This window comes from Drosophila ficusphila, unplaced genomic scaffold, assembly GCF_018152265.1.
Source record: "Drosophila ficusphila isolate 14025-0441.05 unplaced genomic scaffold, ASM1815226v1 contig_84, whole genome shotgun sequence".
NCBI lineage: Eukaryota > Metazoa > Arthropoda > Insecta > Diptera > Drosophilidae > Drosophila > Drosophila ficusphila.
The window spans coordinates 142,391-155,124 of record NW_025064790.1 but is presented as its reverse complement, the minus strand read 5'-3'; the positions used below and the strand labels follow the sequence as shown (position 1 = coordinate 155,124).

Sequence of the window (12,734 nt, the reverse complement as noted above, 5' to 3'; positions counted from 1 at the left end):
CAAGGAATCCAACCCTGGCAAATTTTTTGCGTCGTTGTTATCTTGATCTCGTTTGTATTATTTTTTTTTTTTTGTTGGCCTAACCCAAGGATGTCCCCGCGAAAGGATCAGCGTGATAATAGTTATTGGCAGAAACAAGCAGCTACCTTGCCGGATTACGTGCCTCCGGCTCAGCAGGAACAGGAACTGCAGCAGCTGCAGCATAGAGCCTCGATCCTTTGGTCGCCCCAGATTCAGGAAGAGGACGAAGTAAACCTGCGCGAATACCTGGACGTTGCGGCCATGCGCTATAATATCGAGGAGGAGCAGGCCCTGTTCATCCTGCGACGTCACGGGTTCGACCTGCCGTTAGCCAGGCGACGTCTGGTCGGCGTTGAGACGGCTCGAGGATGTCGCTATCATCGCTGGAAGGCCCAGGATCTCTTCCGACTCTCCCAGGCCTTCAAGCAGCACGGAAAAAACTTTGCGAAGGTCCAGGAACAGGTTCCCCACTTTCCCCTTGCCGAGGTTCGGCTGTATTTCTCCTTCATGTACTCGGCTTAGGATCCAGAAGACTGACAACCTGAGATAACGAGGGATATTCATTAACTCATTCTAACTGACATTGGTTTCCTTAACTGTTCAGATCATCATTATGGCTTAGAAGATTTATTTAAACAATATTTGTATGATCAATTGAACAATTAAGTTTTTCCTGAAACACACTGCTAGGCACATTAATAAAGTATTGTTTAAAATGTTAACATACTTTCACGTTGTTTAATAATAAGTCTTGGTTTTGAATGAGCTTGTCTTTATTTTGATACACTATATATGCATTATTCTCATAAACTTATAATTATTAGCGTATTTATCAAGAGCGTATTTATCAATACAAGTAAGTTGGTATCGAGTTTGAGCTTAATGACCTAACATTTACAGGAATAGCTTAGATATGCGTAATTTTATACCTATATTGACTATGTACAAATTAAAATCCATAAATCAAATAGCAAACAAAAAAAACTTTTGAAATTCCTTGGAAAATGGAAGATGTATAAATGAAGTTCAAAGAAAACTTGGTAACAAAATGTAATAAATGCAAAAATATATCTTTCAGTCTAGGGTTCGGTTGAGAAAAAACGAAAATAGTTCGAAATGATTTGCCAGATACAACGAGGAGTATTTTTGGTAAGTTCAAAATTAGGAAACAGCTTCATCTTTCAGTCTAGATTACCTACAATCGTTTAGTTTAAGCATTAAGTGGTAAGGGTAAACATTTGCCTTGATTAGTTCCCTAAGACTATGTGTTCTGTGCCCGATCGCATCGCTGTCGGCTGCTAGGTGTGAGTTCCTCGTCGCGTTGGCTCCGAATAATACAATGTGGCTCTGCTGCTGCGTCTATCTAAACTAGGACTATGCTACACTAGTGGGGCTGAGAGTTGCGTACATTTCCTTTGGATGCGGGGTGCCCCCGAAACTACTAGACTAAAACAAACTGCTCTGCTTGGCTAGGCTGCAGCGGTGCAGGGTCATGGTGCCTCCGGGCTGGAGGGCGAGGGCGTGTATCCCCGGCGGGGGCGTGGTCACCGGACCCCACGACAGCCGCTTTCAGTTGGGCCGAAGCGGCAGCATGCCATAATGTTGCTGTTGCATCATCATCTGTTGCTGTTGCTGCTGCTGCTGTTGTTGCTGTTGCTGCTGCTGTTGCTGTTGTTGCTGCTGCTGCTGTTGGTTTGCCACTGGAGGACCTTGCGACGTGGTGTAGGTCACGGCACAGGCTGCTGGCTGGGATACCACCACCGGTGCACTGACTTTCCGCTCGGATTGAGTGCGAATCGGTTGCGGATGAGCGGCATTTGGCTGGGGAGGTGGGGCATACATCAGCATGGGCGGCGGCGGAGGCGATGGCTCCACGCTGGGATGGCGAGCTGGCGGCGTTACCGCCGAACCATGGTACGAGCCATAGGAGCTGTCGTCCGACTGAGCGGACTGTCCGCGATTTCTGGGTCCCGTCACGCTGTACAGTTGCTGCGGATCCCGACGGTCGAACTTGTGATTGCCGTCCATGGGCGTGGGATTCGTGCGAGTGCCGTAGACCGGCTGGAAGCCCTGCGGTTGCTGCTGCGGATCGGGCATCATTTGAGGCGGAGGCTGCATCTGTTGCTGCTGCATATTGGGTGGTTGCTGCTGCATCTGCTGTTGCTGCTGCTGTTGTTGTTGCTGCTGCTGCTGAAGGGGTTGCTGCTGTCCGCGCATGGATCCTCGCATTCCATAGATACTCTCGCTGCGTTGCTGCATTTGATTCTGGACATTCTGGTTCTGCAGATGCGAGGATTGCGGAGCTGGAGCCACTTGCTGTTGCTGCTGCTGCTGCTGTTGCTGCTGCTGTGTGCGCATGGGATAGAGACTCTGGGCGGGAACCAGAGGACCTGGACGTGGCACAATATCTCGATTGATGGCCGTGTTGCTCTTGGCGTACACCGATTGCGAGCGATTCAGGTTGCTCCTGGTCAAGGTGGGCGATCGGCAGTAGAGGGAGCGGGTTCCACCGTACAGTGGCTCCTGCTGCTGCTGATCGTACTTCGAGGAGAGCGGCGGAGCCGTGTAGAGGTTCTGGCAGTAGTTTCCTTGCTGTCCATTGTCCACCACTCCGGTTATCTGACCCATATTCGCCGCCTGGTGCTGACCAGTTCCAGTCGCCTGACCACGTCCATTGCCATTGGACTGACCACGAGGATAGGTTCCTTGCGACTGCTGGTACTTGTTGGGCTTCTCGATGTCCATGTCGTAGTTCAGCTCGTCCTCGGAGTGAATCGAACTGGAGTCGTTGTCGATGCTGCCCTTCGTGTGGCGCAAGTTGCGTCGCGAGTTGTTGAAGATGTACTCGTAGACCAGACCGGAGGCCATGCCACCCACCAGAGGACCGAACCAGTACACCCAGTGGTTGTCCCATTTGTTCAGCACAAATGCAGGACCCAAGGAGCGGGCTGGATTCATGTACGGCATCTGCAAGGATAGAACGGGGTAATTTGGTTAGTTTTATGGTGAAATAGCAAAGTATTTCAAGTTGGCAGTCAAAAGAAATTATGTGGTTTTATAAGCTTCTTCTTAAAGTATTCTGCACCTTGTCCATCAAATGCCACTTGGGGGAAAAGTTGAAAAACAATGCAAAAGGCATTTTCCATCAAAGGACAGTTGAGAACTAATTTTGTAAGCTTTTCAAAAGAGTTTAGCAGACCGAAAAACTTGAGAGTTTCGGTTAATTTAATACAGAAGGGAAAGCCACAAAATGTAATTGTAATAAAATCAAGTGGAATTACACCTTTCATATATGAAAAACATTTACTAAATAATTTAGTAAAAGATAATTATCAATAAATAGCTAAAATGGTACTCGACTAGAATACTTCAGTGAATTCTTATCCCAGATGCCTGAAGACCTTAATGGCTTTAATTTACCGACTAAATCTACGTTTTTCCGCCAACCACTTCGCCGTAATTCAATCTGCGGTCGATATAAACTTGACTTTAATCGGTTTCCCCTCGAGAGCTTAGCCCAGTCATCTCCTTTGAATGCCGCCACAAACTGTCCGTTATGCCAACAATGCAGCTCGGTCCTGGGAGTCCGTGTGCTAAATTAATTATCCCCCCAATCCCGCTCGACCGACCTTCCAGTCCAAACCCTCTTCTACCTGAGAACCCAGTTTATCTCGTCCGTTGTCATGCTGCGATTTTGCACCATCAAAATGACAGAGTCAAAGTCGTCGGCAGGTGCGTTTCGCCTGTTTGTTTTCGGTTTTCGGTTCGGTTTTTGGCGGGTTCTGGTTTTCAGATTTTCGTTTCTTTTTTTTTTTTTTTTGCCCGGCATTCCTGAGCCTTGGGATACAACTCAACTGAATTCAACTCGGCGAGGGAAGTCAACTTACCGACACAAAGCAGCAGGCACTGTAGGCAGCTCCAATCGAGGCTGCGGAGTTGCCCATGAACTTCTTCATGGGATCCGTGGAAACGAAATAGCACAGCACCACCAGAAAGGTGAGGATGAATTCCACTCCGAATCTTTCCCAGGCGGCCAGGGAGGCGCTCTGCGAGAAGGCGGCCTGCAGATTGCCCTGGTATCCTGGCACAGTTAACCTGGAAAATTAATTTAAAAAAATAAATCAGTATAAGAAAAGATCTCTAGTTTATTTATGTACACATTTATTTATAACACTGTGAAGTTATTTAAAATAATCTCTTTTGAAAAAGATACTGTAATTATTTTGTTTTGGTATACCAAACTTACTACATTTACTTTGCTTCCCATCATAAAACCAATATTCTTTTGTACAAAACCACACATTTGAAAATATTTGATTGATTTGAGTGCCAAGTTTTTCACGCCGAGAGTCAATGACAATTTATTTCATTTATAATTTACGGCTGTGACAGTTTGGGAATCAACCCTCCGACTTTTCCGACTTCTCCCCCAACTAAAGTCAATCCCATTAATCTGCTGGCACATGAACTGCCTCAACATCATTTATATTGACAAAGTTTCAATTACCGAGTTGCCAAAGTTGTTGAAGAGTTCACCTTTCGGCTGAAATGAGTTCGAAGCTTTGAGATTTATGGGTAAATTCAGCTGGCAGATAATTTGTTTCCTGCTGCAGATGCCGCAAATAAATACTCGGCTCGAGAATTTGATTGTTGTCATAGGCAGTCCCTGGTAAGATATAACATTTTGCAATGCCAAGCAGAGCAAATATTTTCCTTTACCTGGCACTCAACCACATTTATCCGCCCACTTTGGAAATCCGGAAATAAATGCTTTCGGAATGCACTTAAAAGTACTTCTGCAAATAGAACGCCAGGCAATGGGAAATTGCTCCGAGATCCGGAGATTGAGGTGGCAACTGCAAGTTATGTTCATCGTGGAGCCGGCTTAGTGGGAATTAGATGGCCCTAATCCTCCACTAGTTACCCACGAGTTCCACTCTGCAGGAGCATCCCTGAATTGTGATTAAAACTTGATCGCTTTGGAATACATTTCGCCAGCGGGCGGACTTGAAAGTGCTCCTTGTTTGCTCATAAATCTATAAAGTGCTAATTTCACAGGGCACGAGTGACCGAAAACCACTCATCCACAAGGATAAACAAACACTGGGTTTCTCGGGGGGCTTGGGATTTTGGGAAGGGAAGCAACTAAGTAGCCGGAAATGGCAGAATGTTGGGCGGCTTGAGAGCCTTTCAGCACTTCTCTTCCTGTGTAAATTGTTTGCGGAATAAAAAATGACCGTAAAAAAAAAAACAGCAGCTCAGAGCAAACTTGAGCTGGGAACAGGAATCGTTATCCTTATCCCCACGAGGGGGAGTACATTTTCACCGCATTTTCCGGCTGGAAGGGCCAACTGCGAATTGCGGGTTGCGTACTCCGAACTGCAAACTGCGAATTGCGAATTGCCATGTGCCAAATGCAATGCTCCTGGTTCGGTTTGCTTTTTGGTCCTGTCTGGCTTGCGGTTGGCTTTTTGACTCACTGAAATGACTGAATTCCCGATGGAAGGTACCAATAAAATTATCACGCGAATACGGAAAATGTTCTGCATCATCGCTCTTGATTTAAATCAAAATAAACATTCGACATTTCGTGACAATCTATGAAATTCTGACGATTTGAATTATTGATGATACTCAACGGAAAAATAAATGTTAATTAATAAATATTGATATTTTATTTATATATTGACAGGCACTTTTAAAACATAAGCTTTGGTAATATTGATGGTAATTAAATATTATTGGTTGCTAAAATAACCATTTTCATTTTGCTCCAGCCTACTTATTAAATAGGATTTATTCCCCATAGCATTTAAGCTGATTTTAGAGAGCAGTGTACTCTGGTGTGCCATTTCTATAAATTCTTTTTGTCCCCAGGTGTTGTTTGAGTGCCGGCGAAATAACTGTACAAGTGGACCACCTGTGCGGGATTTGAATGTGGATGAGAATGAGGAAGCAGGGGTCAAGTGAATGGAACCGGAAACTCGGGCAGGATGCCATTTCCAAACCCAGTGCGATAAGCCTGCACCGGAGGAGCAACAACTAATAAAAAAGGGGAACGGAATTCCCTGCCGAACGGATTCAGTAATTGAATTGCCCATGTGACACGAATTGATTACGATTTCGATTTCTACAAACCATCCCTTTTGCTACAGGAAGTGCATTTCCATGCTAGATCACAATCAACTGGCACACAAGCAGATTGTATTCTGAATATTTTTAAATTTTAAAGTGCATTCAACAGGTTTCAGAACCAGAAATATAAATATTGAAAAGTATATGCATTGCTATGAACAGCTGTGTTCATAAAAATAGAAATGCAATAGCAACGAACTAAAACAACGGTAATTTTTGCATGTTCCTTTTCGTTAGTTGATCGCTTGATCATTGTTTTTGTAAAATGGAATATAGAGATAGGAGAAGTAAAAAAGTTCCGTTAGATTTGCTTCTTATTTGTCCAAATTTGTCCCATTTTACTGTTTTTGTTTGGTAAGATAAATATGTAAAGATCCTTTTCTATTTCAGGTTTTAATCAGTAATGCTTCCCCCATCTCTTTTCCCTCAGTGTAAGCCTTGATCTCTCTTTTTGTTTGACCAGTTCGCTTCGTTTTCAGTTTGCTGCTGCTTAAAATTTAAATTTGCTCGCTTCGAAATCCTGTTTTCTCTTTTTTCTCTCGTGTATCCTCGGCAACAGTAATTTGTGTTTTGTGTTTTGGGCAGCAGGTGTGCGCCGATCACTTCTTTTTCCAGCTGCTCCTCGAGTGACCAACCAGATCGAAGGAGCGGCTACTCCGGCGACACGTGTTTGATTTCAAGTTTCCGCACCACGCATCCTGCGCAGGCGCAACTCTCCAAGTAAGAAACCGAATGGAAATGTTAATTATGTTTTTCTGCTTTCTGGTTTCTTTGCCTCACTGTCTTCTGTCTTCGGTCTTTTCTTTTCGGCGGCCTCTACCTGATTTTTATCTTTCGACATTTTCAAAGGCTACTCGCATTTTTGGAACGTGCTCGGCGTGCGTTCTTCAACCCAAAAAAAAAGCAAACGAAAAATGAAGAACGGGAAGAAATCATTGAAATGCGAGGAGCAGCTAAAGACTATTCAAATATTTTTGAGCCGGATATCGATACCCGAGTACCTTTCATCCTCCCTCGCTTACTTCCCATTCCAAGTATCGCAATGTTTTTTCAAGCGCCCTCAGTTTTTATGAAAGATAATGAAGTTCAGACTGGGTTTTATCTGCTCAGTGCCCTCGGTGGTATTTCTTGCCACTTTGGCCACATGTGGCATATGCGTCGCAATTAGGGTAAGTGCCCAGTGACATGTGACAAAAGGAAAAGCCAGGAAAAGCAGCTGAAGTGGCAAGTCCTTTAGGAGTGGGTGTATTGTCTCTACTTATGCAGATGATTTTTCAACATCTTTATCACACTTTGTTTGGAATGAACAGCAAAGAAATTAACTGGAGTTTCTTACAAGATTTACAGATATAAAGGAAGCAGATATAAGAAAGCTAATTTTAAATAAAATATTTCTTAGTTTTTCGTAGATATTAAGTTGATCTTATCCCCAATAAACCTGTTACTGATTTATTTATTTTATAAATTTTTAATTATATGTCTTAGAATCAAATGAACTGTTTTTATTGCGTTTGAGCTTTGATTGGAAAGGATATTTGATTTATTTGTTGATACCCTGATGCTTAAAAAAAATCAAAGAGAAAATTAACTTTAACACCCATCATAAAATCACAGCGATTTCTCGGAAGTCAGCAACCAAAGCTATAACCTAAATATATAAGCCGAATCTAAACCAATTAATCAGCACACAGGCAGCTGTAGAAGAGTCGTTTTTTAGTCTTCTCTCAAGGAAACATATGTTCCGACTAAAACGTGAACTCGTTGGACCCTAAGAAATCCATATCAGCAGAGTAAAATACAAAAAAGAAAACCGAACTTGATCGCAGTGGCAGCAGCTGAAACATGTTTCTTTGCTCCTCGTTTTTTTTTCGTTGTTGCTGCCTCGTCCCCTTTCTCCAACTCCTGACTCTCCCGCACGGATCTGTAGAAAGTGAAGCAAAGATGCCAACGCACTTAAGAAGAGCCACGTCGGAGGGTCGGAACAGATGTCGAGCAGACAATCGGGAAGAGGCATTAACATTAAAACATTGCCCCGAAAAAGGAGTTCAACGTTCAACAACAAAAAACTGGAGCGACATTTGAAAAATGCTGCGCAGGCGTAGAGTATTTCCCTTTTCCTTCGTCCTGCGATTTCTGGCTACAAAGGAAAAACCGTGACAGGCAGTTGGTTTTTTGCTCCCCCGACTATCTAGTGTGCGTGTAGATCCTTGGACCTTGAGGTCCTTTATCTAGGCATCACAAAGAAATCCGTTTTCGAAGCGGGAAATCACTGCGCAAACAACGAAGTACAGGGGCAGATGTTTTTCCCCGGCAGATAGAAAAGAATCCTAGCTACCTGCGTCCTGTTTCTCTGCAGGTGCGTGTGTGGTGTATCTGTGTGTGTGTGGTGTATCTGTGTGTGTGTGTCTAGTTTACCTGCAGATTCCATTTATAGAATTTCACATTTCTACGCATTTCACGCTTCCTGTCGAGAGTCCTTGTTGTACAGTCATCGCCCGAAAGTGCGTTTCATCTGTCTCTATTCTTTGTATTCCCATGTCTTGCTATCTCTTTCTATAGCCCGTCCCTTTCTAACTATCTTTTCCGCCTTGATTTACGACCCAAGGCAGTTTGAACAGCCTGTTGGATTTAATTTGAGACTCTTGAGCTTGCTTTTTGGGCAAATCCACACGCAGTTGCAGGATGCAGAGTGTCCTTCGCATAATGCAGTAATTGCTGTGGTCAAGCGTACGAATATACACAGATTTAAATGCAATTGCTGCAGGCAGAGGGGAAAATGCAAAATGAATTCCTCTTCAATTGACTTTCATGCAAATGCTTGGACAAAATAATGCTTTTAATAGAAGGTTTTGATGTGCATAATGGACAACTTTGGCCATTGTCAATCTTTCGGTTAATAATTTATGACAGGCTTTGAGGCTTGTAAAATTAATTTGTTTCTTGTTTGTTGGTTGTATAAAATAGCTAAATGAATTTAATAGTCTCAATTTCATCTTTTGTGTCAGTCAAATGGAGTTTAATCCCTCTTGGTTGTCAAATGAAATATATTTGAAATTAAAGTAAGATAATTTCATAAATATAAAAACATTTCTGACAAATATATTTGCCTTGGCCTAAGATATCCCTCCTTATCTACTTACGAAAGTAATTTAAAATGGTGTGCAAAGTATTTGAGTTGATGTTTTACTACTTACCCATAAAGGAGAGCTGCTCCAGCGATTCCTCCGCCACATTGAGCGGTCATGTACATGGCGGCCCTAATTGGAGATATAGAGCGAACCACGCAAAGAGCCAAAGTAACGGCGGGATTTATGTGGGCGCCTGAAAGTGGAAAAAATAAACACAGAAAATAATATAAAATAGCTTTAGATACTTGAGACAATTTCCAGCGGCCACCCAAACGGGTCCCTCCATTAACTATCACTTTGACACTGCTTCGGAAGGCATTTCTTTGGGGGAACCGAAGATAACATCATATCTTAATGCTCAACCAATTGGCTGTGAAAAAAGAGGGAATTGCCAACCGCAAAATGGGGGAGTTGCAGGCAAATCAACAACACATGTTTCAAAAAGCTACTTCTGCTTTTTCTTGGGTTTTACTCTTTTTTTTTTTTTTTGTTGGTTTGAAGAAGACCTTTAATTGCCTTGAATGTCAACGCAAATGAACAAATACATAAATACCAGAGCAAAATGCAGGGGAAATAAGTTGGGGAACTTGGACCGGGGGCGATAAGAAGTGAGTGCATTGGCTTTTCGAAAATATAGCAAACAAAGAACGGAGTTCGTGTTCGTCTTCTGGATTCTCCAATGGAAACGGGAGGTTCCCACGCAAGTCCCAAGTGCCCCCCATTCCCCAAAAAGCACTTGTCGCCCGGGTTTTGTTGATGTTTCGTTGCCAGCCCTTGTTTATTGTCTCCTTCTGATCCAACTCACCCGAGATGTGGAGGAAGCACTGCGTCAGGGTGGCCATCGCCAGTCCGGAGGCCATAGCCGTGGCCAGCACCACGGACGACAGGCTGGCTCCGATTCCCACTCCTGCGGCAGCTCCGCAGACGATGAACACGTACAGGAACGAGGCCAGACACTCGCTGATGATGGATCTGGAATGGGAACAGGAGCAGAAAAGAGTGGCATTAGGATGGTTCCGCAACTGAATTCGGTTTGCATGTGGCTCCACTGACTGACAACTGATTGCGAACAGTAGATATTGGTTAAAAAGAAACATAAATAGCTAAAAAACCCAAAGCTTTAACTGGGATTAAAATTTAATAGATATAAATATACATATGTAGGTACTTTGCAGGCAAATTTATTATTCTAAACTCATTATTTTGCATTAGATATCAAATCGTCCAATATATTACAAAAATATATAATATAATACAATATAATATATATGCATTAGAAATAAGAAACAGATTAAAATAAAAAAAATTTATAACAAATATAAAACAAACCAGCCTTAAATTTAATGAAATCAGTAATGTGCTTATGTATATTATCTTTTGTTTATTTCCAATTGTATTAATAAATATTTTGGAAGAATGTTTCTGCTACAAAAAAAAAAGGTTAGCTGATAATTACTGTACGTTGAAAATCAAGTTGTACAAAAAGCCCTTCCTTGTTGCCCTCAAGCATTGCAGTGACAATTAAGGAGGGGGTTTATGAGGGGGTGGCTGAGGGGGAAGGGTTTTGGGGCGGTAAGGGGGTTGTGGGGGGTAACAGCTGCAATGCCGCCGACTTCAGTTGGTTCCCGCTGGACGTGACGCCACTCGGATTCGCATTAAACTAAAAAAGAAGCGGAGTACGTTGCACGATAACGAAAAATCAAACAAACCGAGGGGGCAGATGAATTTCCATAAATTCATAAATTCAGCTGTTTGACTTTTGATGTCGTGCTCCTTCGCTGCGCTCTTTAATTGGAACTATATATGTACGTATACTTTAGCTCCTCCGACTCGTTTAATTCACGTTTTTATATTTTTTTTATTGGTCAGTGAGGAGAGGGAGGTGGAGACAAAGTGTCGCGTAGTTTAGTTGCAATTTTCCTTGCGCTCGACATGCCTCAAAAGCTTTCTCAAGCATTCGCTGCTGGCTAAGATTTAATTACTCCATCAGCTCGTGATGAAATGTTAATTATTCGCAAGTTCCTTCGGCCAAGGACTCGGTATGAGCCACAAAGTGCTCGAAAGTTTGCCGTGTTTAGTTTGACGATTATCTTAATGATGATGTCTGGGAGAACACTTGGATTTCAATTACTTAGAGTTCACACAAAGCCAGATGTCATCTTGCAATTGCCATCTAAAGTTGGGCAAATTGAAAGCAAGTGCATATAATGGCTATGAAAACAAAAGGTTCGAAGTGCATTTACACCAGAAAAAAGGTCTTTTGAGTGTAGTTAAAAAGGAGTTCTACAAATTTCCGTGTAGTTTGTTTTTTGGAGAAACAGCATTGAAAAGTTTACTGACCTTTGAATAACGTTTATCTGAAGGAACCTTTTTTTAAGACTTTGATATATTTATTAAAAAAATATTATTTATTTTTTGTTTGGTAGCTTATAAATTCTATTTAAAACAACATCAATTGTTATGAAATTTTTTGGTTTTTTATTTTTTTATATGGTTTGAAATTCTATCACATAATGGGTTCTATCTTCATTTTAGGATCTGAATTTTTGGAATTTTTTCTTTTATGCTCAGAACTTCTTTAAAGACGAAAACTTATGACAAAAAATTGCGAATTCCCTACTTGTGTCAAGAATTTGAGGATTAAATAATTTCATTTAATAATGAAATTTTCGCATTACAATTTAAATTAACACCTTTCTTGCACGAATTAATTACAATTTTGATGAGCATAATTAATTAATAATTAAACTCACCTCCAGAACTCCAGCGTGCGAATCTCGGCCTGCATGTTCCGCTTGGGAGCCTGCAGGGTGCTGGATAGCCGATTGTTGACCCCATGTCCTCCGCCGTGCGAGTCCTTACGCATCGCCTCGAGGCGCTCGAAAAGCGTGACGATGTGGTAGTCGATGTTGTGCTCCAGGGGCATGGTGTGCAGACTTTCGTCGGCCATCTCGGATGAAGAATGCGATTTGTTTATGCTTTTCTTAATTGAGTTGATGAAGTGAACTGAACACGCGACGAGGCGAAGAACTTGGCGAATCGTTGCTTCAGCTAGACACACATTTCGCACTCTGCAAATTGCACTCAATTTATGTCAATTGACGAGTTTTTGAACTTTCCACCGATTCAAGACGACCGATCCGTAGAAGTGATTCGACTCGAAAACACGTCCGTTGGCAAGCGCGATTGGTGAGCGAATAACGGATGCGAGGCAGGGTGCCTCGTCCACAGCTCTCGGGAACATGGTAGAATAACTTTACGCTAGTATCGTCGGTTATGAGGTCGTTCGGGTTTAGTCCGTTAACGTTCAGTGCACTCGTACCTATTCTACCATGGCCACAACACCACCCTGCGGCGATAGCGACTGAGGCAGCGGACCAGGTGCCCACTCCACCGACGCAGTGGTGGATAAGCATCCTCTGCACTGAAAACAAAACAGGTGAGTCGGTT

At 42.7% G+C, this 12,734-nt stretch overlaps 2 protein-coding genes across 2 annotated transcripts; one reads left to right on the top strand and one right to left on the bottom strand.

Moving 5' to 3' along the window:
* Window positions 1–25: 25 nt before the first annotated feature.
* Window positions 26–1,002, top strand: LOC108089244 (REST corepressor). The gene has a single exon (XM_017187408.2). It carries the CDS (start codon window positions 91–93, stop codon window positions 541–543), a length of 453 nt encoding a protein of 150 aa, XP_017042897.1. The 5' UTR covers window positions 26–90; the 3' UTR covers window positions 544–1,002.
* A 488-nt stretch (window positions 1,003–1,490) lies between these two features.
* LOC108089243 (neurogenic protein big brain) lies at window positions 1,491–12,476 on the bottom strand. Its single transcript, XM_017187407.2, has 5 exons — window positions 12,038–12,476; window positions 10,090–10,256; window positions 9,351–9,477; window positions 3,909–4,116; window positions 1,491–2,988 (listed from the first exon to the last, which is right to left on the bottom strand). Exons 1-5 carry the CDS (start codon window positions 12,232–12,234, stop codon window positions 1,591–1,593), a joined length of 2,097 nt encoding a protein of 698 aa, XP_017042896.1. The 5' UTR covers window positions 12,235–12,476; the 3' UTR covers window positions 1,491–1,590.
* Between the last annotated feature and the right edge of the window lie 258 nt (window positions 12,477–12,734).

Bases quoted from the DNA above. Each gene is read 5' to 3' on its own strand.
- LOC108089244 (XM_017187408.2), top strand. From the start codon at position 91: ATGTCCCCGCGAAAGGATCAGCGTGATAATAGTTATTGGCAGAAACAA.
- LOC108089243 (XM_017187407.2), bottom strand. From the start codon at position 12,234: ATGGCCGACGAAAGTCTGCACACCATGCCCCTGGAGCACAACATCGAC. The intron at 10,257-12,037 runs GTGAGTTTAATT...TTCCCATTCCAG, and splicing joins CGCACGCTGGAGTTCTGGAG to ATCCATCATCAGCGAGTGTC. The intron at 4,117-9,350 runs GTAAGTAGTAAA...TTAATTTTCCAG, and splicing joins GGAGCAGCTCTCCTTTATGG to GTTAACTGTGCCAGGATACC.